The sequence below is a fragment of the Sus scrofa genome, chromosome 1 (genome assembly GCF_000003025.6).
Source record: "Sus scrofa isolate TJ Tabasco breed Duroc chromosome 1, Sscrofa11.1, whole genome shotgun sequence".
NCBI classification, from domain to species: Eukaryota; Metazoa; Chordata; class Mammalia; order Artiodactyla; family Suidae; genus Sus; species Sus scrofa.
In genome coordinates this window covers 165752568-165776627 of record NC_010443.5, presented here as the reverse complement: position 1 = coordinate 165776627, position 24060 = coordinate 165752568, and the positions used below count along the sequence as shown (strand labels likewise).

Below are 24060 nucleotides of genomic sequence, written 5' to 3'. Positions count from 1 at the left end.
AAGCCCAAGCATGAAAATAAGACCAAACCTGCCAGAATCAATATAAATTAAAAGTCAGGAGTTCCCGTCGTGGCGCAGTGGTTAACGAATCCGACTAGAAACCATGAGGTTGTGGGTTCGGTCCCTGCCCTTGCTCAGTGGGTTAACGATCCGGCGTTGCCGTGAGCTGTGGTGTAGGTCGCAGACACGGCTCGGATCCCGCGTTGCTATGGCTCTGGCGTAGGCCGGTGGCTACAGCTCTGATTCAACCCCTAGCCTGGGAACCTCCATATGCCGCGGGAGCGGCCCAAGAAATAGCAAAAAGACAAAAAAAAAAAAAAAAAAAGTCAAAGACCCTCCAACTGAGTAAGCACAATTTCATTACCACAATGCACCCATTTACTGTATATAAAATAGAGCTAAATGTACATCCTTTCCATTTGTAGCATCTGCACATTAGGCAGAAGAGCCTTCCAGGCGGACTCGTCCCCAGTGTGGCTCAGCCCCAGATCCATAGGTTTTACTCGCTGGTCTCCAGGTGCACCTGGGCAGACTCAGGCCAATGGGGGGCCCAGGGCCGACAGAAGTGACCGCTTCAGGAGGTCATACCTTTGTGATAGGGAGCACTTGCCCAGTTTTCTGGCTGGAGCAACCCCCCCACAAGCAGTGGGGGGTCAAGCCTTCCTCCTATGGTGCCATGTCTCTGACCTCCTACCTGAACATTCTAAGCCAGTTTGGGTTTTTTTGTTGTTCTTTCTGACCGGGCCTACTGCACGCAGTTCCCAAGCCAGGGATCAAACCCCGGACATGGGTCACAGCAGTGACAATGCTAGATCCTTAACCTGCTGAGCCACAGGGAACTCCTCTAGGCCAGTTTAGAGGGTAAAACATGCACCAGCTGCTGACCATACCCGCTGGCAGGGCCACACTAATTCCTCCTGGACTACTGCCAATCATTTTTCCACTTTTTCTCAAAAGTTCTGTTTTCATCTTTTTCTATGTCTTAATTAGCTTTTAAATTGGAAAGCTGGCAGCTGAGATATCAGGGAAAGTTGTTTAAGGCCATTTGAGGTATAAAAGCTTGTTAGCCCTTATTTTCATAGGAGATGCTTTGTAAAAACTGTTGAACATCTGGGGCTCCGCCGCGTGCTCTGAGCACAGTAATGACTGAGGCCGGGCCCCTTGCCCTGGGGAGGCGCCCACGGCCTGCGGAGGTGGGGCGGGAAGGCAAGCAAGTAAACAACGAAGTCTAAGACGAGCAGAAGGAAATAAGTGCTAAATATAGGAGCTGCAAGGCCGGGACAGGGAGGAGGGGGCCAATCACGCTGATGGAGGGATGAGAGAAGGCTTCCTGGCGAGTCTGCGGGACCTCGCTCCGAGCCCACAATGTAAGTCTAAACGCAGAAACGTCCCTACACTTCCAAGGTGCCGCCAACATTCAGAGCCTGGTCGTCCAGGGGCAGCTGAGTCACCTTGAGGGAAAGGTCCCCTCCCGGAGCAGGGAAGCTGTGACACTCGGAAGGCTTGTGGGGGAAGGGCAGATGAAAAAGGATCACATGGGGTTCAGTGGGTAGCAGACAGTTCACAGCCAGTTGTGCTTACAGACCCTTAGCCCAACCTGCTGGGTAAGAGGATTATTTTTCCCCTCCAGCTTCTGCTCCTGCCCCACCCCCTCCTGCTATCCCCTCATCAGGGCCCAGGATGAGGGGTCCTCGTGCAGGAGATCCCAGCCCTGAGAACTTCCAGGTTTCTGTTACCTAAATGATCAGAGGGGTAAGTCTAGGGCGTTTTCTCAGCCCCAGGTTGGAGAGGAGGTAGGAATGAGATAGGGGGCTGGTTGAGTCCAGCCCCAGGAAACACGGGTGGGTGTCTCAGCAAAAAGGGACGGGGAAAACTCATATTTATTGAGTGCCTCCTCAGAGCCAGACACCACAGAGCATTAGGTTACCTCATCTTTGTAATGCTGCAAATATTTACTGAGCACCTACTCTGTGCCAAACACTGTTTTAGGCACTGGGGATACCATGGTAAACAAGAATCATGCTCCTCATGCACAAATATTTGACATAATTTCAGAGGCAAACACCTTCCACCAGTATTAAGTACTGTGAAGAAAATAATGGGGAAAAGAATGGAAGGAGGTGCCATTGTCAGGAAGTAGTCTGGGAAGGACTCTTGGAGGAGGGGACATCTGAGCAGAGACCTTTATAGGATTCAGTGAGGCTTCCCCATCTAGAGCTGAAGAAATAAACCTCAGAGACGTGCAGCGCCTTTCCTAGATTACAAAATTCCAGAGACGTCTCCAGAAGAGAGTTCCTCCAGATTCCAGTCTCAGGGGTAATAGTCAGAGGCACACTTGACCCTGAGACTCTCCCTTCACAGACCCTCAGACCAACCCACCTGGTAAGAGGTCAGCCCATGGGCTCTTTTGCTTTCTTTCCTACCTTCCCCCTTCTCTCCCTCTTCCCCGCCCTCTGCCTCTTTGTTTTTACATCATTTTATTAAAAATAAACACTAGGGAGTTCCCATCCTGTCGCAGCGGAAACTGGGAACCATGAGGTTGCAGGTTCCATCCCTGGCCTCTATCAGTGGGTTAAGGATCCGGCGTTGCTGTGAGCTGTGGTGTGAAACAGCAGCTGTAGCTCCAATTGGACCCCTAACCTGGGAACCTCCATATGCCGGGGGTGTGGCCCTTGAAAATACAAAAAATTAAAAAATAGGAAAATAAACACTGGGGCGGAGTTCCTGTCGTGGCACTTGGAAATGAATCCAACTAGGAACCATGAGGTTGCAGGTTCGATCCCTGGCCTTGCTCAGTGGGTTAAGGATCTAGCGTTGCCGTGAGTTGTGGTGTAGGTCGCAGATGCAGCTCGGATCCCGAGTTGCTGTGGCTGTGGTGTAGGCAGGCAGCTGTAACTCCAATTGGACCCCTAGCCTGGGAACCTCCATGTGCCTCAGCTGCGGCCCTAAAAAAAAGAAAAAAAAAGAAAAAAACACTGGGGAGTTTATAATAAATAAACACACAAAGGTTCAATTAATGAATAATTATAGGAAGAATACCTGAGTAACCAGTGCTGAAGTGAATGAAATTTTGCTGCTGTCCCAGAAGCCTTCATGTGTTCTTTTCCAATTTCTTGTCATTCATGGTAACCTTCCTTGTTTTCCTTAGCATTTTTTACAATCTATATGCATCTCCCTAAACAATATAGTTTAGTTTTGCCTTATTTTGAACTTTATATAAATGGTATAACTTTGTACATGTTGTGTCTACTTTCTGTCAACATCATGTTTGCAAGATTCATCCATGTTGCTGACTGTATTCGTTTGCTCGCTGCCACAACAAAGGACCAGCTCTGTATGTGTCTCTGTCCAAATTTCCTCTTCCTATAAGAACATCGGCTCCACTGGATTGGGTTTCACCCATACCACCTCCTTGCTTTAACTTAATTACATATGTAACTAAATATGGTCACACTCTGAAGGATGGGGATTAGGATTTCAACACATGAATTTGGTGGGTGGGAAAATAAAATTGGGTGGGAGTGGGGGAGGTAGAATTGGGCCTAACACTGGATGTGCTGTAGTTGACTCCTTTTTGTTGCTGTGTGGTAATCTATTGCTCGAATATACCACAGTGAATATACCCCCTCTGCTGTCACTGAGCACTTGAGTTGTGTCCGGTGTGAAGGTCATTACCAACAATGCTGCTTTCAATATTTTACCTGTAACTTGGGGCAAGTGTGCATGAGTTTCTTTAGGGTATATAATCAGAAACAGATCAACTAAGTCATAGGGTAAGTTTATCCTCAATTTTATTTGTTTATTTTGCTTTTTAGGGCTGCACCCATGGAGCATATGGAAGTTCCCAAGCTATTGAACTGGAGCTGTAGCCACTGGCCTACACCACAAGCACAGCAATGCCGGATCCTTAACCCACTGAGTGAGGCCAGGGTTTGAACCTGCATCCTCATGGATACTAGTCAGATGCGTTTCCACTGAGCCATGAGAGGAACTCCCTCCTTCAACTTCTTACTTCAGCTTATGGGTAGAGCCTCACCCCAAGTCACAGCACCCCCTCCTTCCTGACCTGCTGCTATATTGTCCACACAGGACATCCAGCAAGAACCCTGAAACCCTGTATGCTGTTAGTGAACATTCCTTCCCCTTCTTGATGCTCTACAAAAAGGAAAAGCAATGGCTGAGGAGCATTTACTGACTGCTACCTGAGGGCCAGGTCATATGCCAAGGACTGCTAATTGCCTGTTCACTGCCATTCTCTTCCTTTAGTTACCCATGTTATTCGGGGCAGTGACGTGCATCCTTTGCCACCTTCCTCCTTCCCGAAGCCTGGAACTCAGAGCTCGTGCAGCTGTCTTGGATCATGATTTGTTGCCCTAAAGGGTAAAAGATCTCACCTGGCTCTGTGACAATGGCACCATCAGACCAGACCTTGAAAGACAACCTGTTCCACACAGGAGAGAAATTAACCTCTGTTGGTTTTGTTGGTTTGTTTGTTGGCTGTACCCATGTCATATGGAAGTTCCTGAGCCAGGGACTGAATCTGAGCTGCAGCTGTGACCTACACCACAGCTATAGAACCTTAACCCACCGCACCAGGCAGGGATCAAACTCATGCCTCCACAGCAACCTAAGCTGCTGCAGTCAGGTTCTTAACCCATTGTGCCACAATGGGAACTCCCATAACCTCTGTCATCTTAAAGCCACTGTTATTTGGTTTTCCACTACATGAGGCACCACCCAATCCTGACACTTAATGGAAAAATACATGTTTCTGGTTAATTATTAATATGTTTGCTTGAGCTAAGTTTTGCTGCTTCCATTAAAATCATTTTTGCTGGTCAGTAAATTATAACATATTTAAATATCCACATGTAAAGTTTTATTTTTCAAATAGCCCTAGGACCAGTATTTTCATGCTGATATGAAATATTGAGATACGGTGTCTTGAATAGCTTTAAAATTAGGTGCTCCCTAAGAAACGAAGTATTCTTTACTCTCTAAGAAGTTGTCTTGTTTGTGACAGCTACACATAGCCAAATATCAGGATACTCAGGGGTAATGAATTCATCTTTTTGAGTGGAATTAGAAGCAAGGACTCACAGAGAACTTCCTGCCTAAGTTAGCCAGGCTGCATCCAATTCAGAGTAAGACTCTCAAGTCATGGCTTTTACAACCCATGACTGGAATGCAATAAAGATATGGGTCATAAGTCACTGTCAGATAACAGGTTAATGTGTTTGGTCACAGAATCATTATTAAAATGGGAAGTGGGGGAGTCCCCACAGTGGTGCAATGGGATCAGCGGCATCTCTGCAGCACCAGGATGCAGGTTTGATCTACAACCTGGCACAGTGGGTTAAAGGATCCAGCATTGCCTCAGGTCAAAACCGTGGCTCAGATCTGATCCCTGGCCTAGGATCTCTATGTGCAGTGGGACGCCTCCCCCCCCTGCCCCCCGCACCCTGCAAAAAAAAAGGGAAGTGGTGTACACACCACACACATTAACACACATTAATGAGGAGGCTGCATGGGATGCAGGAGTGAACCTTGTGAATTTGGACAGGAAAGCCTTGTACGCCTCACTTAATCTGAGCTTCAGTTTCCTCATCTGAAAACAGTGCCTTATAAACATGGGTGTATCATGAGTATCAAATGAGAAAATGCATATAAAATACTGGCATAAAGGAAGCACTCGATAAATGTTAAATAGTGTGAGTTTGTTTTCATTTTTAACCTGTCAACAGGCTAAGTGGGCTCAAAGAAAACCAATCTGTCACTTCAGCAGAAGGCCTTAATCCTTACTCCAGCCACATGCGTCATCCCCCCGCCAGGCCCTGGGGAGAGGCGGCAGAAGCCCCAACCCTGACACTCAGCCTAGGGTGGGTCCCAGGGCCCACACCTCCCAAAGACAACAACACCCCTCATCACCAGAGCCTAGAAGAGCTGACTGTAAGTACAGATTGAATTTCTGTTTTTACTTAAAGCCCCTAATTTCTGGACATTTATTTGGGGGATTACAGTGGTGGCTTAAGCTACTTTAAGATGCTGTAAGTTGAAGCCTTTCCTTCACTTGGCTGCGAAAGTTTAATTCAGTCTAATTATTTCATATGGCATTGACTATAATAGTTTCATAATTTCTAGTATATTAAGCACTTAATATGTTGTGTCATTTGAAATCACATATTAAATTCAGCAAAGTACATTTTAATGAGAGTTAAGTGGTGTGAAAATATTAATACATTGTGATGGTTCATCTTGGCGCTCATATTTTGTAGGTTGGTTCCTGATGCACAAAGGCCTGGCTCACCAGGTGAGGGAAGCATTTAACGGCCTGGGGCTCAAATGGGTGTCTGAGCAGACAATATACCAAACTTTACCGTGGCATTCCTCATGGGGACTTGGGAACTGCAAGGCAGGCAGGGAAATCATTACTTCCATTTTTGAGAGGAGGAAGCTGAGGCTTATTGCTGGGACATCGCTTTGGCCCCTTACTGACTCTGTTCCACAGCTGCCCGTCAGTGTAACCTGGGGGAGTGAGTGATGTCTGGATCCCAGGAGGGAGGACTTAGAGGAGGTGTCAGACACCCCCAACCCTGAGTCCCACAGAGAAACTGACAGAGCCACAGAGAGGCCGGCCGACTTTGTACTTGGACTTGGCAATTCCTTTGGAACCCTCTTTCAGAGCACACACCAGATTTGAGAGAGCATTCCAGAATCCTTCAAATTGTATTCTCATATTCCTTCTAGGTGCAAAGTTAACTCTTGAGTCAGAGTCCAAGACAGAGAGATCTGAGAGCAAATTCCCGTGTCACTGATTAGCTGTGTCACTTTACCTCTCTAGGCCTAGGCTTTCCTCATCAGCAAAACTGAAGTTAGAAACCCCCTCATGCTTCTCTCTCAGAGACATTAAAATGAAATAGGACATTAGAAGAGCTTGTGTTGATCACAAAGGGCAAGGAGTCATACTAAGCTGAGTGAGCAGGAGTTAGTGAGTCCCCGTGGTGTTCCTTCCCAGCAATGTAACTGCATTTTAACCACAGCCTTTGGTAACTCAAACCCAAAGAACAGAAAACCTCTAGGTGAAAACAGTGCCCATAGTAGCTCAGAAAGGTGGTGGGGGGGACCTAAGAAAAAATTCACAGTAGCTAAGAAACAGTTCCTGTAGTAACTTTAAAAAAAAAAAAAAAAAAAGCAACTGTCTCTTCCCCACAACTCACCTTCCTCCTCCCTGGGCTTCCAGGGCTCAGGGGCAGGTGTCAGGTCCCAGACCCTAGGTCCACAACTGCCCCTGTGGACTGTTCCTGGGATCTCCTATGCCCCAAGGATGACCAGCATGCTCTACTCTTCTAATAAAGAAAACAAAAAATAGTGTTGAACGTTAACAGCTTGCTAATTTTAGCCTTGAAAAAGTCCTTCATTTACCTAGTTACAAAAAAACCACAGCAGGTTAAAGCTGACAGAAATAGTTAGACATCATCTCTAGGACACTTTCCTCACTTTGCAGAAGATAAAACAGGACCAGAGAGGTCCAAGGAGTTGGCCAAGGTCACAAAGACAGGCACAGGGAGGAATGGGAACTAAAATCCAGATCTCTCTTCTCTGTTCCACAAGTGCTCAATTAGAAAAAAACAAACGGAACAAACAAAACCCCACCTCTGGCTCAAAATAACACATGCTCATGTAGCCAGAAGCCAGGAACAACCTGGTGCATCTCCTGCTGGTTTCTGCAGTAAGGCATTTATGAACCCATGAGATGTACCTGTCCCTGTGACACGTGTGCACATCAACTGTGTCGAAAAGGCTCTCCTTCTAAATAAATGAATAAAAACATGGATGCTAATTGAAGATTAGCATCATCTCCCATCATTGCTAATACGCTTTTTAGTTATTTGCAATTCCCTTTTGTAAATCTGAGAGAAACATCATTGCCCAAATTAGCTCTTTTCGCTCAATAAAGGCCATATTAGCATTCTGAGGTTTGTGTTTGCTTGCTGCTTATTTAGAGAGAGGTCAAATGAGAAGTTGGGCTGCCTGCACCTGATTTCCATTTCACTGAAAAGGGGGAAGGAGTTGGTCCTCCAGATTCCCCAAAGGCCAGGCCAGGTGCTCCCTGGCTGGGGCTGAGTCAGGTTCACAGTGAAGAGCCAGCGCTCAGCCTAGACCACCCCTGAAGGACTAGCCCAGATGGGTGAAACTGACTCAGGTGGCCCCAAGGTCTTCCTCTGACAGGTACTATCTGTCCTGTCCTCTGAGGGCTGCATCCCCACCATCAAGCCACAGCTCGACTGTCCCCTCCCTCCTGTCCACCCACTGAAGTGGCAGGCCTTCATTCCCCAGCCACGGCTCTGTCCCAAATGTTCCTTCCAAGCTGTCTCAAGACCGAGAATGCTCTCCCCTTGCTGGAACAGAAGCAGCTCCATGACCACAGCAACCCTAATCACTCGATCACCCCTGCAACCTCAGCGCTCACGTCATAGGACCTTGATATTTGGTGAAAAAATGAAAGCAGGAAGTAAAGTCTGAACTGTTAAGGTCTTGGGAATATTGTTTAAGAAAAAGGCAGGCTACACTCTTGGCCCCCATCTTTTCTCTCTTGAATCCCACCGTGAAAGCAGACTTGCACCCATATCACGACTTCTTTCACCACTGGCAGGATCATTTTAGCCTTAATAATTTAACCAACTAGAGCCTCAGTTTTCTAACCTTCAAACTGGGGGGCGCGGAGGGGGTTGGGGGAGGAAACCGATTAGGTTAAGTGCCTGCCCCGGGACTAGATTAAAGAGTGGTGACATTTCCCAAAGCGCCACGACTCCCAAGTCACTCTAAGCAAAGCCAGGAACCCAGAGTGGACACCCTCCCTCTTCCCCTTGGCCTCCAGCGCGGGGTGGGTCAATAGGCAACCCCCCACCGAGGAAGCAGCGGGACACCGGCGCCCGGAGCCGCAGCCCTAGGCCGCCCCGCCCAGCCTCTTCCGGTTCGCGGTCGGTGGCTCCAGACCTCGCGGTGGTTATGGGTCCTAGCCTGACCATCGGTTCGCAAACGTTTCGGGGGCACGGACTCCACTTCTGTGGGGCCCTCATTGGCACCACGGTCCCAGGCCCTCAAAAACCACTCGCGCAGTGCACACGCTTCTCCGCGTAGTTCCGGGTACAATACGCCGCCGCATCCCCCTCCGCCACGCGCCAGGAGGACTCCAGGGACAACCGCTGGGCTCGCAGACCCGCAATAGTGAGAGAAGCGCTAGGGGAACGAGCACCACGTGACCGAGCGTGACAGTAAGGCGCGCGGAGGTCGGGCGGGCAGAGGGCCAATTTCCCATGGTCCCTTCATTTGCATATAATATGTAAGAAGGTTAAAGAGACAATTCTACTTAACTCTCCCAAAATCACAAAGATATGATGACAGTATGTGTGACATAGAAGGTCATAAATCCTCGAATACTTTTAAATTGAAAAAAATTACTCTTCTATAGTCACCATAATCAAAAAAGTTTTTATGTTCTTGGCTTTATATACCCTCTGAGAAGACCCAGCCGTCGTGCTCGCTTCGGCAGCACATATACTAAAATTGGAACGATACAGAGAAGATTAGCATGGCCCCTGCGCAAGGATGACACGCAAATTCGTGAAGCGTTCCATATTTTTGTCCTAGGGTTTACCTGGTTGTAGAGTTTGTACCTCGATGTAATCTTTTCACATACAGGTATTACTTTTTGACACAAAGGAAACTATAGTCACCGGACATGGAGTAAAAGTGTGGGCAGTCAGATTCATCAGTTTGTCGTGCTATTTACATCTAGCCCTTGGGCCCCAGTCTTCAGTCTCTCAAATCTTGCCTCTGCTTCCCTTTGCACTATCCTGGGTTCTACTCTACCTTACACTTAAGGAAAAGGTCTCACTAAAGTTGATCCGTTTCACGTCCAAAACAAAACAGAATCTTACTGCTACCATAAGCATAAGTTATACTATACCAGGGACTTGGAGCAATGCTGACCCCTCATGCTGCCTCTGAATTTAAAATAATAATACCTGCACACTCCTTACTGAGCATCAACCATGTGCCAGGGCCTTCACGGATTTCTCTTTTTAATAATCCTGACAGCCCTGCCTTGTGGGTGTTACTGACACCAGGTCACAGGAGTAGAGCCACCTGGGCATGATCATGTAATTAGTAAACAGCCAAAGCAAGGCCTGAAAAGACCTTTAGAGGCAAAGACCCTGAGAAGACAGGGATCCTGTCCCCAGGTAATTCAGTTGCAAAAAAGCACAGTCCTGATGGGTAAGATGGGGGGCGGGGGAGGGGGGCAAAGGAAGTTCAGATTTCCTGTGATGTTTGTCAGTGATTTTTGAGATAGCAATTTCTTTCCAATAGAAAAATATTGGTGCATGTGCTTTGCTGGTGCCTGAGCATGCAGGTAGTCCAAGTCTCTACACCCTCTGGGAGCCCAGTCGGTTGCCTCGCCAACCCACTCCCAGGCTCTGTGGTCACCTCAGTCAAGGCAGATGCAGGATCACAGAGCCCCAGAGCCTCCCCAGGGCAGCAGTGTGTCCCCTTCCTGTGGGTGCTCAGAGCTGTGGAACAGTGTTCCATCAGGATCTATTTCTGATGTCTTCAGTAGAGGTGAAATGATCCTTTCCAGGTAACAGCCAAGAACAGGGATCTATGACACCTCTTTGATTTTTTCCTTTCTTTCCCCAGAGATGCCTGGTTCCTTAGAAGCCACTTGAGCAATTGAGTGAGTAGCGATAAAGGTCCCTTGCTGGGATGCCCAGCGTTGGTCTGTCTCTCTCCCCTTCTAAAGAAACTCCTCATTCTTGGTCCTTCTTGTTGGCAAAACCTGTCTCAGAGCAGAAATTAGGAAAGACACAGGCTATAAAACCAAAGACCTAGCTGACTTTCTCAGCTCTGCTCAGTTCTATGAAGTAGGTTATCTTTTTCTCCTCGTGGTATAGATGAGGAAACTGAGGCATAATGATATTTAAAAACTTACCCAACCAATGTCACACAACTAGTCAATGGCAAAGAAGGGACTGAGACCTAGGAAACCTGGCTATGGAGTTAACCAAACACTACTTCTTTGGGGGTGTAGAGTGGGAGATAAGGCTGCTTAGAATTAATGCAAAGAGCATGCTTTTGTTGATATTTTGCATTCAAGGACAGGAGTCACATTTTTGCACAGGACCAAGGCTATACTTTAGATCAGGTTAGCTGGGAGTGGGTGGAGAGTTATGTGCCCAGCGACCTTGCAAAATTAGAGGGAGAGGAAGGAACATTCTCTTCCGGATACAGTTGCAAGAGCTTTCCTCTTCAGGTTGACAATCCCTTACATGACATCTGCCCACCACCCCCTCCCAAACTAATCCTACTGATGAAGGATCTTCTGAGCAGTAAGTGTGTGTTTAATTAACTATGCAAATGAGCTTAATTGCTTCCCAGTAGCTGTTGTCCAGAAGCACCTAGGGATTCCTTCCCTCAGAATTTCCAGCACCCAAATGAACCACAAAGTTGGAATGCATTCATCTAGACATGTTGAGTACATGTGATGCAATGGGCCCCGTGTTGGAAGTCACAAGGAAGAGAAAGATTTGGCTCTAATTCTTGAGGTACTTGCAGTTTTATGGGAAATAGAAACACACAACCAAGGATAACTCAGGGAGGTGAGCACCCTATCAGCTTCATGAACCAAGTGCCACAGGGACACAGAGGTTTCTCCCAGGAATCCAGAGGTCTTCCAAGTATTTTTTGCCGACAGTTTGCCCCGATTTGCAGAGGAAAGGGAGGTGGGGAGCGACCTACTGGTTTCTCCCAGGGGAGTGAAAAATCAAGCAGCTGGATGCTGTCTCCACCTGCTTCTCCAGCTTGGCTCAGTTTATCACCCTGGATTTCCTGGGACAGGTGAAGACAGACAACACCTGCTCCACGGGCATCTCCGCATCAGGGGTCTGGAGTTTCTTTGCTAAAAAAGGAGTCGGAGGTTGAAGAGACATGTTTACCTGGTTCCTTACCCCCAGATCTCGACTCCAGGACCCTACCTCCTGTGGGTGTCGAGGTGCGGAACCATCACCAGGAAAGAACAGCCGGGAGGGCATCCTGTGCCCCACAGTCGGCTCCCAATTCCTCAAGCCCCACTTTTTCTCCCAAGACCAAGCGCACTGATCTGTCGCCTTCGGACGCTGGCTGTAATGCCTAAAATGTGTCGCAAGGTGGCAACGTTGTGGCGAGAAATAGACTTCTAAAAAATCTTGGTTTTTTTAAAAGCATATTTTCCCTATTAATGTTTCATTTAACTTAATTAGAATCTGGTAAACTAATTAAAGTAGCTACGAGCCCCGCAATCAGCAATAATTCGTATAATTATTGATAATTACATCCATACCAATCATTTGGGGGGAAAACAAACCACTTCTGAAGGGAATCGGAGCCCAGGAGGGTTTTTTCGAGAGCTTTCTGGGTCGCATCCGCCTACACCTCCAGTCCACAGAAATTTCGGTCCAGATGGGGCGCCCTTTCCGGCTGGCCCCAGCTGCTTACGGCGCTTTCCCCCACTTTGTGTGGGGGAATCGGAAAGGAAAGGTGAAAACGAATATTTGCCAGCGTCCTCCGCGTGGGCCGCAGCCACGGAACTTCCTGCCCTGGCAGTAACTGTTGATCCCATTTTACAGGGGGAAAAAGTGCGGCTTCTAAAGAAGCGGTTCCACCCAGCGGGGAAAGGAGCGTGTAATCCTTCATCCCCCGCTCGCCGCCCGATCCCGGGTCCGCTCGCCTCTAGCACGCCCTGGGGACGCATGTCTCTTTCTCTCTGGACCTCAGTTTCACCCTTGGTACAGTGAAGGACTGATCTGGTTGGTTCCACCCATAAGAAACGTTCCCGCTCCCTGAAAGGTCTTTGTCAGGAGGTCGCGCATGCCGAAGCAACTTCACCCCAAGGCGACATCTCACAGTTTACCCGGCGCCCTCATCGCCATTATCTCTTGTCGCGTTTGGGTCTAGCCCTCAGAATGTCCTGGGACAAGAGGGCTCCGAGCCCCAGCCCAGGATGCTCCGGGGCCCGAGTTCCTGCCTCGACCACGCTGCGAGGCTCCCAACCTGAGCCCCTTCACGAAGGCCCCGAGCGCCTCTGTTCGCTGTCTCCGCCCAGGGCCTTCCGGAAGATCCACACGAAACTTACCCACCCGCACAGCCGAGGGCTCCCGGGCCCCAGCTGCTCTCCCCAGCAATGGGGCACAGGACGCCCGCCTCCAGGGCAGCCTAGAAGCTCAGAAAGAACCCCGGAGTGTTGCAGGGCAGGGCCGTCAGCGCGCGGGTCCAAGCTGCGGAGCGTTGCCCTGTGCTTGCTTCCTCCCAGAGCGCGTCCACGCGCCGCTGGGGACGGAGGCCTGAATATTGTTTTAGAGGCCGGGACAGAGGCCTAGGAAGAATTAGGGCAGGACACAGCACCCCTGCTAGTCAGCTAAGGAGGGGAAATTGGAAGCCAGGACTGAATAATTCCCGGGACTGTGCGTTTTCCCAATCCAAAACACTTTCCTCTCCCTCCACAAAGCGCACTCCAATTTCCCTTCTTTATTTGTAGCTCAAGCAGCAGGTGAGTTGTGGAAACTGAGGCCGAAGGGAGGCCATCACCCCAAGCCCCGCTCCCGAACTCCAGGCCGGCTCACCTCACCTTCCTCCTTGGACTCCTCGACGTCCACAGATCCTCTGGGACTAAAATGGACGGAACATCAGAAACCACCAGGGTTCCCTCCCTTCGGGTTAGCGGCGAGCCTAGCGCGAGTGCATCTGCGCGCGAGCGGCGAGAACCGCTCATCCTTTCCAGGCCTGCGGGGTCCAGGCCCACACCAAGTACCTCGCCCCCCCCGCCCCGCCCCCGAGCTCCAGGGCCAGGCCCAAGGTTGCCCACGCCCCCTGGTAGTTCCGGTTGAACCTGGGATTCCCAGCAAGGCTCGAATTCCGTCTCTGATGGTCTTGGAGGTGGCTTCCCCGGTGGAGTAGGCGTGGAAATAGGCACTAGTAACCCTGGGCCTCCGCGAACGTTCGAGGGAAGAGTCAGAGACCTTGCGGTAATTCTCTTTTCCCGAACAAGGCCCAAGGGAGGGTCCTAAACGTGGGGCGGGGTGGTCTGTAGGGCAAGCTGGGTGTGCCTAAAGGACTGGTGGAGAGATCAGGGTGCTCGCTGCTGCCTACCTGGTCAAGCGCGGATCTCAGCCCAAGCGCCCCAGAACCTGCGCTGCAGTCCCCATGCCCCACCTGTAGCGCTGCCTTCAGCCCGCCTCCACCACCACCCCCGCCCCCCTACCCAAGAGCATACTCCCATCTCCACAGCCCCAGGAAGTAACAGATTTTTTTTTTATTATTAAAAACAAAAGTCACGGATACAGGGTGGTCTCCCCAATCAGGCTCAAGGTGGTCTCCATCTCGTGAGTCAGTTGTCGCCCTTTTTAAAGTGCTGTTACATCAAGAGGTTACAACAAAAAAATAGGCAGAGCAAAACCCAAGGAGGAATGTAAAACGGGACTGGAATTAGGTCCAGGAGAAGGAAGTAAAATAACTTACAGCATAAATAAAGTGAACCCAATACTGAACCAAGAGACTCACAGTACATTTATATCCATTGCACATAGCCACTTTGTGATTAGGAATAAGAGTTTCAGAAGTGGACGGGACGGGGAGGGCGGAGCCAGCGAAGTTGCTACATTGTATTCACAATTGGGGTTCCAGGGCTGTACAGGGAAGGGAGAGGCCCCGGTCTCCCCTTTCTTACGCCCTTTAGTCCAGTTAACCCCATGAGGTCCGATGCCCCGGAGTTTATCCGTGGGGCGAGGTGGTATATACATTTGGAAACGGAGAAGGGGCTGGGGGCGCCCGGGAGGAGAGTGGGCGGGCAGGAGACTGTATTTACATTGATCCGGTCCAAATGGCTTGTTATCTCGCTCTCGGCCGCCGCGGCCGCGGGTATTTACAGGAAGAGAGCAGCATGGCTTGAGGGCGCGAGGGCGCGGCCGGGCCGGCCCTAGGGCAACAGCGGGGGCTTGAAGGAGCAGTTGCCAGTGCAGTGCCGGGGCGTCAACATCTTGCAGGAGAAGTGGTGCAGGGCGTCGTGGGCTTCTGGAGAGACAGTTGGAAGGGCCGTGTTGGGTGCCTCGCCTCTCCTCGCCCGCTCCTTCCATGCTCAACCCCCTCCTCTGTCCCACCCACCCGGTTCAGGCTCAGGGGTTCTCAAGTGGATCAGAAGGTGGGAAGGTAGTAGAGAGAACCTGGCGATTCAGAACCACTGCCCTGGTTCAATAGCCCCATTTTACAGAAGAGGAAACTGAGCACAGTAATTAGGAGGTCAGTCGGCCCAAGATCAGATTTGGGCCGGATGGCAGATTTCCCCAAAGCTCCGAGCTTGAGGGGCTCTTTCTCCCGATCCCACCGTTTTAGACCTTTTCCCCATTAAAATCAATTCCTATTTCCCTCCTCTCAGCTTCTGATCCATGTAGACCTGGCCTTCCCCTCTCCATAGCCCCTCCACGTATTCGTTCATTCATTCATTCGCCAGCACAGCCAGCGCCTGACACCCCTGCTATCTTTGTTCCTGTCTTCCGCACCTTTTAATTTCTGCTGAATGGCATAGCGCGCCTTCCGCTCTTGGTCAAGTTCGTTACAGAGAGTGTCTGGAAGACAGGGGAAGTAGCCAGTGAGGAAATGAGAGCACCTTAAGGCCCGCTGGGGTCACAGCCCGGGCCTCACCCCCTTCTCAGCGCTCAGCCCCTGGCAGAACCAAATCCCAGAGATCGAGGGAGGGGGCGTCAAAGCTCCAAACTGCAGCTTGGCGGAGGGAGGAAATGGCCTAGGATGGCGCTTAAAGGCAGACGGATCTAACCAAAATTAAAGCAAACTTAGGCATTACTTCCCAGGTAATTTTACGCCTCGATTTTTAATTTAGAAACCATGGAAATTGCCGCGATAAGAAGTTCAATCACTCCATGTAATGATGCCTGCAAGCCGTTTGCTGGGCTCGCTTGCCATTCTGAGGCTAATCAGAGTATACAAAGGATATTAAATAAAAAAAATAATTGTTAAATTACCTTCAATTTAAATCCAAATGACTGAGCCAACATTGCGGCTCTCGCCAGACGAGAGGCAGTTACGGCCCGTGCACGCGCTCACCTGACTCCCGTCTTACCTCTGACAATTTGCAGCTGTTGCACCATTTCTTCTCGATAAGCCAATTCCCTCTTCATTTGATCCTGAAAATTATCTGTGCAAATTGATTAAGTGAGAGCTGTTACGCACAGCCCCCTCCCTCGGCCCCATTTTCCCACTCCCCACCCCCAACCCTCCAGCTTTGGCCTAGCGGGAAATCCCACAAAAGGAGGGTTGGGCGGCTCCCGCAGCTCGCGCTGCGGCTGCAGCCTGCACTGGGGTCCCGGGGGCGTGTGGGAAGAAGGCTCTGGCGATGAGGTGGGGTGGGTCTGGATGGGTGTACCTTTGAGGCTCTGAAATTCTCGCTCCAGCTTCTTGCGGAGCTCCATTTGCTCCAGGAGCAGTTTTTGTAACTCGTCTGTGAAGGGGCGAGAGTGGGAAGTAAAGGAGGAGGTTGGTGGGACTCAGGGGGCCCATAAGGCACCCAGGTCCTGCCCTGGCTGGTAGACCCGAGATGGGAGTTGGGGAGGATGAGACCTGATGGTAGAGGCCCTCCATACTCATTTTACCCATTTGCATCCAAAGGATGTGGGCAGGAAATGGGGTTAGGGGATTGGTTGCCCAGGATAGTAGAATGCCTGTTGGACTTCCAGGCCCTGGCCCCAGGGGCCAACCAGCATGGTATCTGCTTTAAGTTGTTCCTAACTCCCTAAGCATAGAGGCTGGCCTAGGAAGACTCAGTTTACTCTTTCAAGTGACAACATAAATCCCTCCCTTCTGTGATCCAGACCAGAGAAAGCCTGGTCAAAGCCTTGGACCCCCCACCCTGGAAAAATACATATATTTACAAAAGTTTTGTTTTTTAACTATTTAAAGAGTCCCAAGACCCCAAATCCATGCTAAGAGCCCTCATATAAAGCACCAAGGATTTTGAAGGTAATTGCATAGCCTGTAAGATCTGTAACTAGGAAGAGTGGAACACCAAAGCTTCTCTCCCTCCCCACACCAATTTCCAAGCCCTAGCCTGGTCTGGGGACACAGAGTGGGAGGCAACTGGGTGTGGCAAGCTCTATAAGTGCCCTCAAAAGCTGCTCCAAAGGAGTGGCAGAGGGCTGCCCTAACCACGGAGTGATTGGTATTTGGGTTCTTCACCTGGGGAGGCTCTCTGAGAAATATTCCCCTAGCAGGTGGTCAGAAAACACAAAAGTGGGGGAGAGAGAGAGGAGCAAAAGTGAGGTTAGAAGTTCCTTTCTCTGGGCCTCAAGCCACACTCTTTCCCTTCCAGTTGATTGAGCAGCAGTCCAGAGATCCCACTCCACAAACTCCATCCTCACCACACTTAGGGTGGGATGGAGTCAGTTATGCAATAATTCCGGGGTGGGGGGGAGAACCAGCCTCTTGATGCTCCTAAAGTAAATACCTCCTAGAAATGTTACTATTCAGAAAAAGTCATGTTTTCCCATGAGATTGAGGGACACAGCTTGTCCTGTCTGACTGTCCATGGGCATCAAATTCTGGGGACTCTTACACATTTCTCTTTCTCACTGGGCTATTCAGATAGGCCCAGTCTTGGGAACTGGGGTCCCCCCCCAGTGCCAGGATAGTGTGTCCTGGGGATTATCCTTTTGGCTCAGTGAAGACTGAGTCCCCAAGAGCCTTGTCTTCTCACACTCACTCCTACAGTAATAATGCCCCTCTACAAGAAGGGCCCATCTTCCGCATCACAGTGTACCCCCATTCCACAGATTTAACCTCACCTCTGGCCAGGTTCTCGATATCTTTCTCCACTAGTTGAGTTCCTGTGACATCTAGGGTGAGCCCGTCTTCACCTGGGATACAAGGGCAAGTAAGAGGGGTTTTGTCCTGGGAGAGGCCTTGGGAGGGAAGAAGTGAGCTTTATGGGGGCTGTGCTAAGTTGGGAACTTATTTCAGACCCTCTGCCTTTAGCAGAGACATTTATAGGCATCCAATACTACCCACTGTTCAACCCATTATTTTAGAGAGCGACCTACTGGAAGTGAGTGGATCCAAGAAAAAATAGGCTATCTTAGGGCAGGAAGTGCCCTTTGACCTGTTCTGTGTGGGTGACGGTGAGCCTCCTTCCTTTACCCGCAAGAGCCCCAAACCCATCAAGGAGGTAAGCAACCCAGGGAACCTGGCCTGAACCTTGCCCACACTTTTGAAATACTTATCTGCCAGTCCCTTAGGCTTGATGGAAAGCTTTCCTCTCAAGCCGGAGCTGGTGGAAACCTGGGCAACCTGGGCCTCAGCTCCCGGGTGGGGGTGGTGCGCGAGAGTCCTAGGACTCACCTCGGTCTGTATTTGCGGGACTTGGCTGGGAGATACTCCTTTGGTCTGGATAAGACTTCCTTGTTTCCAAATCGTCGGCGGTCGAGTGATTGTCTTCCTTATCTGGCTCTTAAAGGCAATAAACCGAGTTTCAAGGAGAGGCAAAGAAACCGTGACCCCGATACGGCCAGAGCTGCCGCTGTCGGGGCGCCGGAGCCCTAATTAAAAGCGTCGTGGCCGCCGCTGGTTCCCGGCTGTGCGCCTGGGCTCCCACCCCCAGGCTTTGGGCTGCCCCCCCCTCCCCGCGCACGATCTGCTCCTCTCCGGCTCTAGGCCCCTCCCCAGCCCCTCTGAAAAGAGCAAAACGAGAAGCCGAGCCCACCAGGGACAAGCGACCTACATCGCGCGCAGATACTGGGGCACCGCGAGCGCGCGTGGCCGTTGCGTCTACCTGCGCCGAGAACGCGGCCCAGGCGGCGACCCGCGGGGTGACCGCAGCAGGGCAGACACCCTCCTGGGCTCGGCCTGCTGGATTTCCGAGGCCTGAGGTCCCTTCTCTGAGAGCCACTGGGTCCCGAGCGCGTTGGGTTGCAGCCACCACCCCGCTTAGGCGATCCGCAACCTTGCGGCCCAACGGGCCCACCCTCCGCCAGGACCCCGAACAACCACAGGAGACCTCGGGGCCAAAACATTTGCTGAATAACTGAGAGGACCTGAAAGGGTACCAGGCGTGGTTTTTCAAAGGTTCAACCCCGTGTATGAGGTGTGCATGAACGGTGTCTATGTGGTGGAGAGGGCGGTTTGTTGTTGTTAAGTAACCAAACGAGGCAAGTTGTTGGGAGTCCTTGCTTAGCTTCTTTTTTCTTTCATAGTTTTTCTTTCCCTCTCCCTCTTTCTCTCGTTTACTCTGCCTCTGTCCTTCCTCCTCTCGGCTTCCCTCGCAAGCCTCCCCTGGCCCCGGCCCTCTGCCCGCGGTCCCCCTATCACATTGGCCATGACCTTGGCAGGGCGGCTGGGGGCGTTACCGTGGGCCTCGGGGGTGCAGAGGTAGGAGGCCGCGGGCCCCAGCGCCGCTGCCGCGCTCTTCACGTGCTCGTCCCGCTCGGGCGCGTACACCTGCGGCGGCCGAGAAATGACAGGCGGTTAAGGGGTCGCTTGGAGGCGGCTGGGAGCGGCCCAGCCCTGCGCCGCGGCCGGGAGGAAACATGAGGGCGGGAAGGAGATCCGCTTGCCAGTGGGCCCCGAGCGCCCCGGGCGGCCGTGACGCACGCAGCGCAGCCTTGCGCCCTCCGAGGCAGGTTCACAGCTATAGCTTCCCGGAAATTATTAGCGCCCTCGAGAAAATTACCCGAAACACAAAGCGGCTCCCAAACCAAGGGCCACTCAAAGCCGCCCCACCCTCTTTACTAGCTTCTTTTTCGGCGTCTTCTCACCCACCCGCGCCCAGTCCCCGGCATAAATGAGGCCTTTCGCATCCGGCTAATGATTCGTGTTTTAATGGACCGAATGGAAATGTACAGGTGTGTTCACCCATTTTCAAATGGCCAAGAATTCAGGCTCAGCTGCACAAACCACCACGAACACCCGTAGCCCTGCCAACCTGAAGAGCTCCTCTCCTGCCCCGCACACTGTCTCAACTTCCTGTCAACAAACCCTGCGGTTCCCAGGGAAGGAATTCAAAGAGATTCGGAAAATTACGAGTTGGGGTGGAGAAAGGTTTCCGAGCACTCTGTACTTCGGTTTTGGGGAGAGGCCGCCTTCTTCTCTCTTTACCGGCTCTTCTTCCCCAGTGCTCTGATCCTCATCCGGGCAGGCGTGCTACCTGTCCGGGCTCGAGAGCGCTTTTGGGCCCTTTCTTCCAAACCCATTTTATTTGTCTCTATGTGACTGCCGGTCTCCGCACATCTTCTCCCAACTCCCATCAACAAAAACACAGTACCTTGCCCTGCCCCCCATCTTCCGAAACCCTCAGTCGAGGATCCCAGCGAGCCCAGCTCCACCGCACTTCCCAAACAGGGCCTACACAAAGTAGCCGGGGCCTACTGCTTGAACGCCCGCCCAGAAAAAAATTCCTGTCCTTCACCTGGCCAGGGCCTATTCCACATCCCGGAACTGCCGAGGGGTAAGCGAGGAGGCGCCACCAGCAGGGCAGGCGCGGGGCTCACCTTGGCGGGCGCGGGGCCCCCCAGCGGTCCGCAAGGCTCTCGCAGCTCATAGCCGCCGCTTGGCGAGCTCCTCTCGGATCTCCGCACCATGTCATCGGCAGCCGGGTCCCCAAATGCAGATCGACTGGTTGGGAGTAGCCCTGGGCGGCGCCGGGGGTGAGGGCTGCCGCCGTCAGGCGAGTCTGTGGGACCGTCGGCGCTCGAGGAGGTGGCAGAAGGGGGCCCTGCAGGCTGGTCGCCGTCTGGGACGTCTCCTGTGCCGGGCGCGCTGGGCTCGGCCTCATCCGGGGTGCCCTCATCGTCGGGGAAGCGGTTAGACTCAACGTCCACCTCGGGTTCGTCGGCAGTGTCCACGTCGGGGGAGGCGGAGTGGTAGCTGGAGCTGCCCTCACTCAGAAAGTCCGGGCTCACGTAGCCGCCGCCAGACCCTGCGCCTGGCCCCGGCCCACGAGCTGGCCCACCGCCGTACGCGTCACGAGCGCTACCGTAGAGCTTGGCGATGCTCTCGGCGTCCTTGACCACCGGCCGGAAAGCCGACACGTAGGAGCCTTTGCGTGCGGGCGGCGGCGGTGGGGGAGGCAATGGGGCTAGCGGTGGTGGCAGCGCGTCTTCCGCGCCATCCTCGTCCAGTGGCCCGCGAGATAGAGCGCTTGGACAGCGATCCTCTGCGACTAGGCTGCCCTCCTTGGCCGGCTCGGCACCGTCCAGGGGCTCTGGGCCGCCACCACCGGCCGCCGCCGCGGCCGCTGCAGCCGCCGCCGCTACAGCCGCCGCCACGGCCTTGGCTTGGCTCTGCGCGGCTGGATAGGGCGGCACCGGGAGGCTGCCTGCCGCCGGCCAGAACATAGGAAACGTCGGATATACAGTGGCTGCTGCAGCCGCCGCTGCCACGGCCGCCGCGTCCTTGGCTGCCCCGGAGGGCTGGTGACCCCAGAACATAGCGCCGCTGCCTGGGCCAGCCCCCGCCCCAGGGGGCAAGTGGCCAGTTCCTGGGCCGCCCGCGCCTGCGCCAGTGCCGGCACCCCCGCCGCTCCCTGTGCCTGGGCCGCCCTTGGGTTCGCCCGCGCCTAGCACCGGGTCGTCCTTTTTGGGGCAGAGGCCGAAGGCGGTGGGGAAGCTGTAGGGATGAGGGAAAAGCGGCGGGGGCAGCTTCTGCAAGAGGCCAAAGCCCTTGCTGGGCACCGGGATCACCGGGTAGCTGCGTACGCCGGTGCCTCCACCAGGCCCTCCAGGACCCCCGGGGCCACCGGCTCCCGCCGCCAGACCAAGTCCCCGCTGCGGATGAGGAGGAGGCGGCCCGGGAGGTCCGGCGGCCTCATCTTCGCCACAGCGCAGGCTTTTGTGGGGTGGCGGGCCTGGGGCCATTTCCGCGCCGCAACCGGGGCCGCCACTGCCGCCACCGCCAGCACCACCCTTTCCCTGCCCACCCGACCCGCCGTTAGCGCCGCCGCTGCCTCCTTGCAGCGAGAAGGTCCGTTTGCGGGTGCCGCCATTGAACATGGCCTTGACGTCCTCCCAAGCGTGGCTCAGTTCGTCTGTAGCCGACTTGTCACTGAGTTTGAGGTGTCGGCGCCACGAGTTAAAGTTGGCTGCGTCGGGCTGCGTGTACTTGGCGTCAGGTGTGCGGTGCGAGTGGAAGATGAACTTGTTGGGCGAGAAGTACATGCTGCAGTAACCGCATTTGATGCACTTGGCACGCGAGCTGTTGTAACGCGCGGGGATGAAGCTGCCACGCGAGCCCCAGGCGCACTCGTGCACTACATCGAAGGCGAAGTTCTCAGGTAGCTTGGGTGGCTTGTGTTCGCCCAGGAACGACTTGCACAGCCGTTCGGCCTCGCGCTTCGTGATCATGCCGCAGCGGCGCGACGAGATGGGCATGGCCCCGGCCCGACGCAGAATCTCCAGCTGCACCGGCGTGCACTGCACGCACGTGATGCCCAAGGCCACGCGACGGTTGTGGATCTCATTGTAGCTGTAGTTCTTGAGGAGAGTGTTGGAGATCTGTGCTAGGCAAAGGCGCTCCTGACCATCGATGACCAGAGACACGATAGGCACACCGTACAGCGACGTCTCGCCCACTTGGTTGGGTTTGAGAGCGCTTGAGCCCGAGTAGGGCTGCAGCTCCTGCTTGGAGTTGGGTGAGGAGCTGCCCTCGCGCCCCGGCCCCAGCTGAGTGGTGAGAGCCTCCATGCCGCCGCTCCTGCGAAACAGAGAAAGCAGAGAGCCAATAAGCCATTTTCAGCGCCAACGCGGCTCGGCCCGCCCAGGAGGGCGCGCCGAGTGAGGCGCGCAGGGAAACTTGGCAATGGGGAGTCCAAGCTCATTCGCCCCCTGGACGGGCGCCTTTTGTTATTCAGACGGGTGCTGGCGCTGGAACAAAAGCCCCCAAGGTTTGGAGATGGAGTAGGGGTAATTGAGACCTCTGGAATGCCCCGGTAGCTAGGAACCCGATCTGGTTTTCAGATTGGGGAGGAAGTGGGACTCAGAGATGGAGAGTGACTTGCCCAAGGCCACACAGCAAAGCCATTGCCAAACCCGCGCTTCCTGGCGCCCGAATCCGTGCGCCTTCGGCCACCCTCACAGCCTGCCCTACCCGCCCTGGTGCTGAAGCCGGGACTTCGGGGACAGGCCGCCCCTCTGCTCAGTCGCGCATGCACGCGGGCGGGCGGGGGCAGCGCCAGGAGGAATGGGGGGAGGGGCGGTCTCTGCCCACCTCCAGACAGCAGGGGGCGGACGGCGCGGGGCGGGGGGGCGGGGGGCCGAGGCGGGGGGGAGGCAAGGAGAAGGAGGAGGGTCTTGAGGCCGTGAGGGAGGCGGGGAGAGGCAGAGACGACCGCTGTTCACGGTGCTGAACCCGGCTCTCTCCAAAGCACGCCTCGAGCTTCCAGCCCCAGGCTTGCCCTCAATGCACTCAGCTCCGTGCCCAGCCGGCTCCCCAGGAAAACAGCGCTGCCTTCCACAAACACAAGCTTTTCCTCTCACTCCCGGAGCTTTGCATTCGTTGAGCAGAAAGATTCTGGCTGGAGCCGTTTTCTATAATTCGTTTTCTTTCCAGCCATCGATGGGATCAGGGTCAGGCAATTCCTAACCACGTTTTCTGCATTTTTAGCTGCGTTCCAGACTAAAACTGGTTTCCCTCTGGGTCAGCACGTGGGATGGAGAGGCTTTAGTAAGTTTCTCAGAAGCCACTTCTCCTTTGCTTCTAGCAACCCACTCCCTAAGTTTTCCTCCTTCAAATATGCTTTTTCCACCCAGGCCAAAAGCAGTCTCTCCAGGCTCTGAGCTTCCTCTTTTGGGGGCGTCATCTTTTTGAGTATCCTTCATGCTGGGCTGTCCTGACTCATTTTGGCTGAAAGGAATCCTGGCTGGTCTCTGAAGCTACCACAAGCCTCCAGGTCAAAAGTTACTGCTGGTCCTGAGCTTTACTCTCTGGCCAAGGCTAGGAGGCAGCCAGGTCCAGGGACATCAACAGCAGGAGGAC

At 53.1% G+C, this 24060-nt stretch overlaps 1 protein-coding gene and 1 long non-coding RNA gene across 2 annotated transcripts; one reads left to right on the top strand and one right to left on the bottom strand.

Moving 5' to 3' along the window:
* On the top strand, positions 342-7191 carry LOC106509076. Its single transcript, XR_001306316.2, has 2 exons — positions 342-1367; positions 5745-7191. It is a non-coding gene; the product is annotated as an uncharacterized LOC106509076 (long non-coding RNA).
* SKOR1 (SKI family transcriptional corepressor 1) lies at positions 10401-23106 on the bottom strand. Its single transcript, XM_021100496.1, is given in 9 exon segments — positions 10401-15102; positions 15588-15653; positions 16166-16240; positions 16469-16543; positions 17883-17954; positions 18436-18543; positions 19440-19530; positions 20580-22779; positions 23000-23106. Coding segments are annotated over 9 exon segments (2889 nt in total). The 3' UTR covers positions 10401-15007.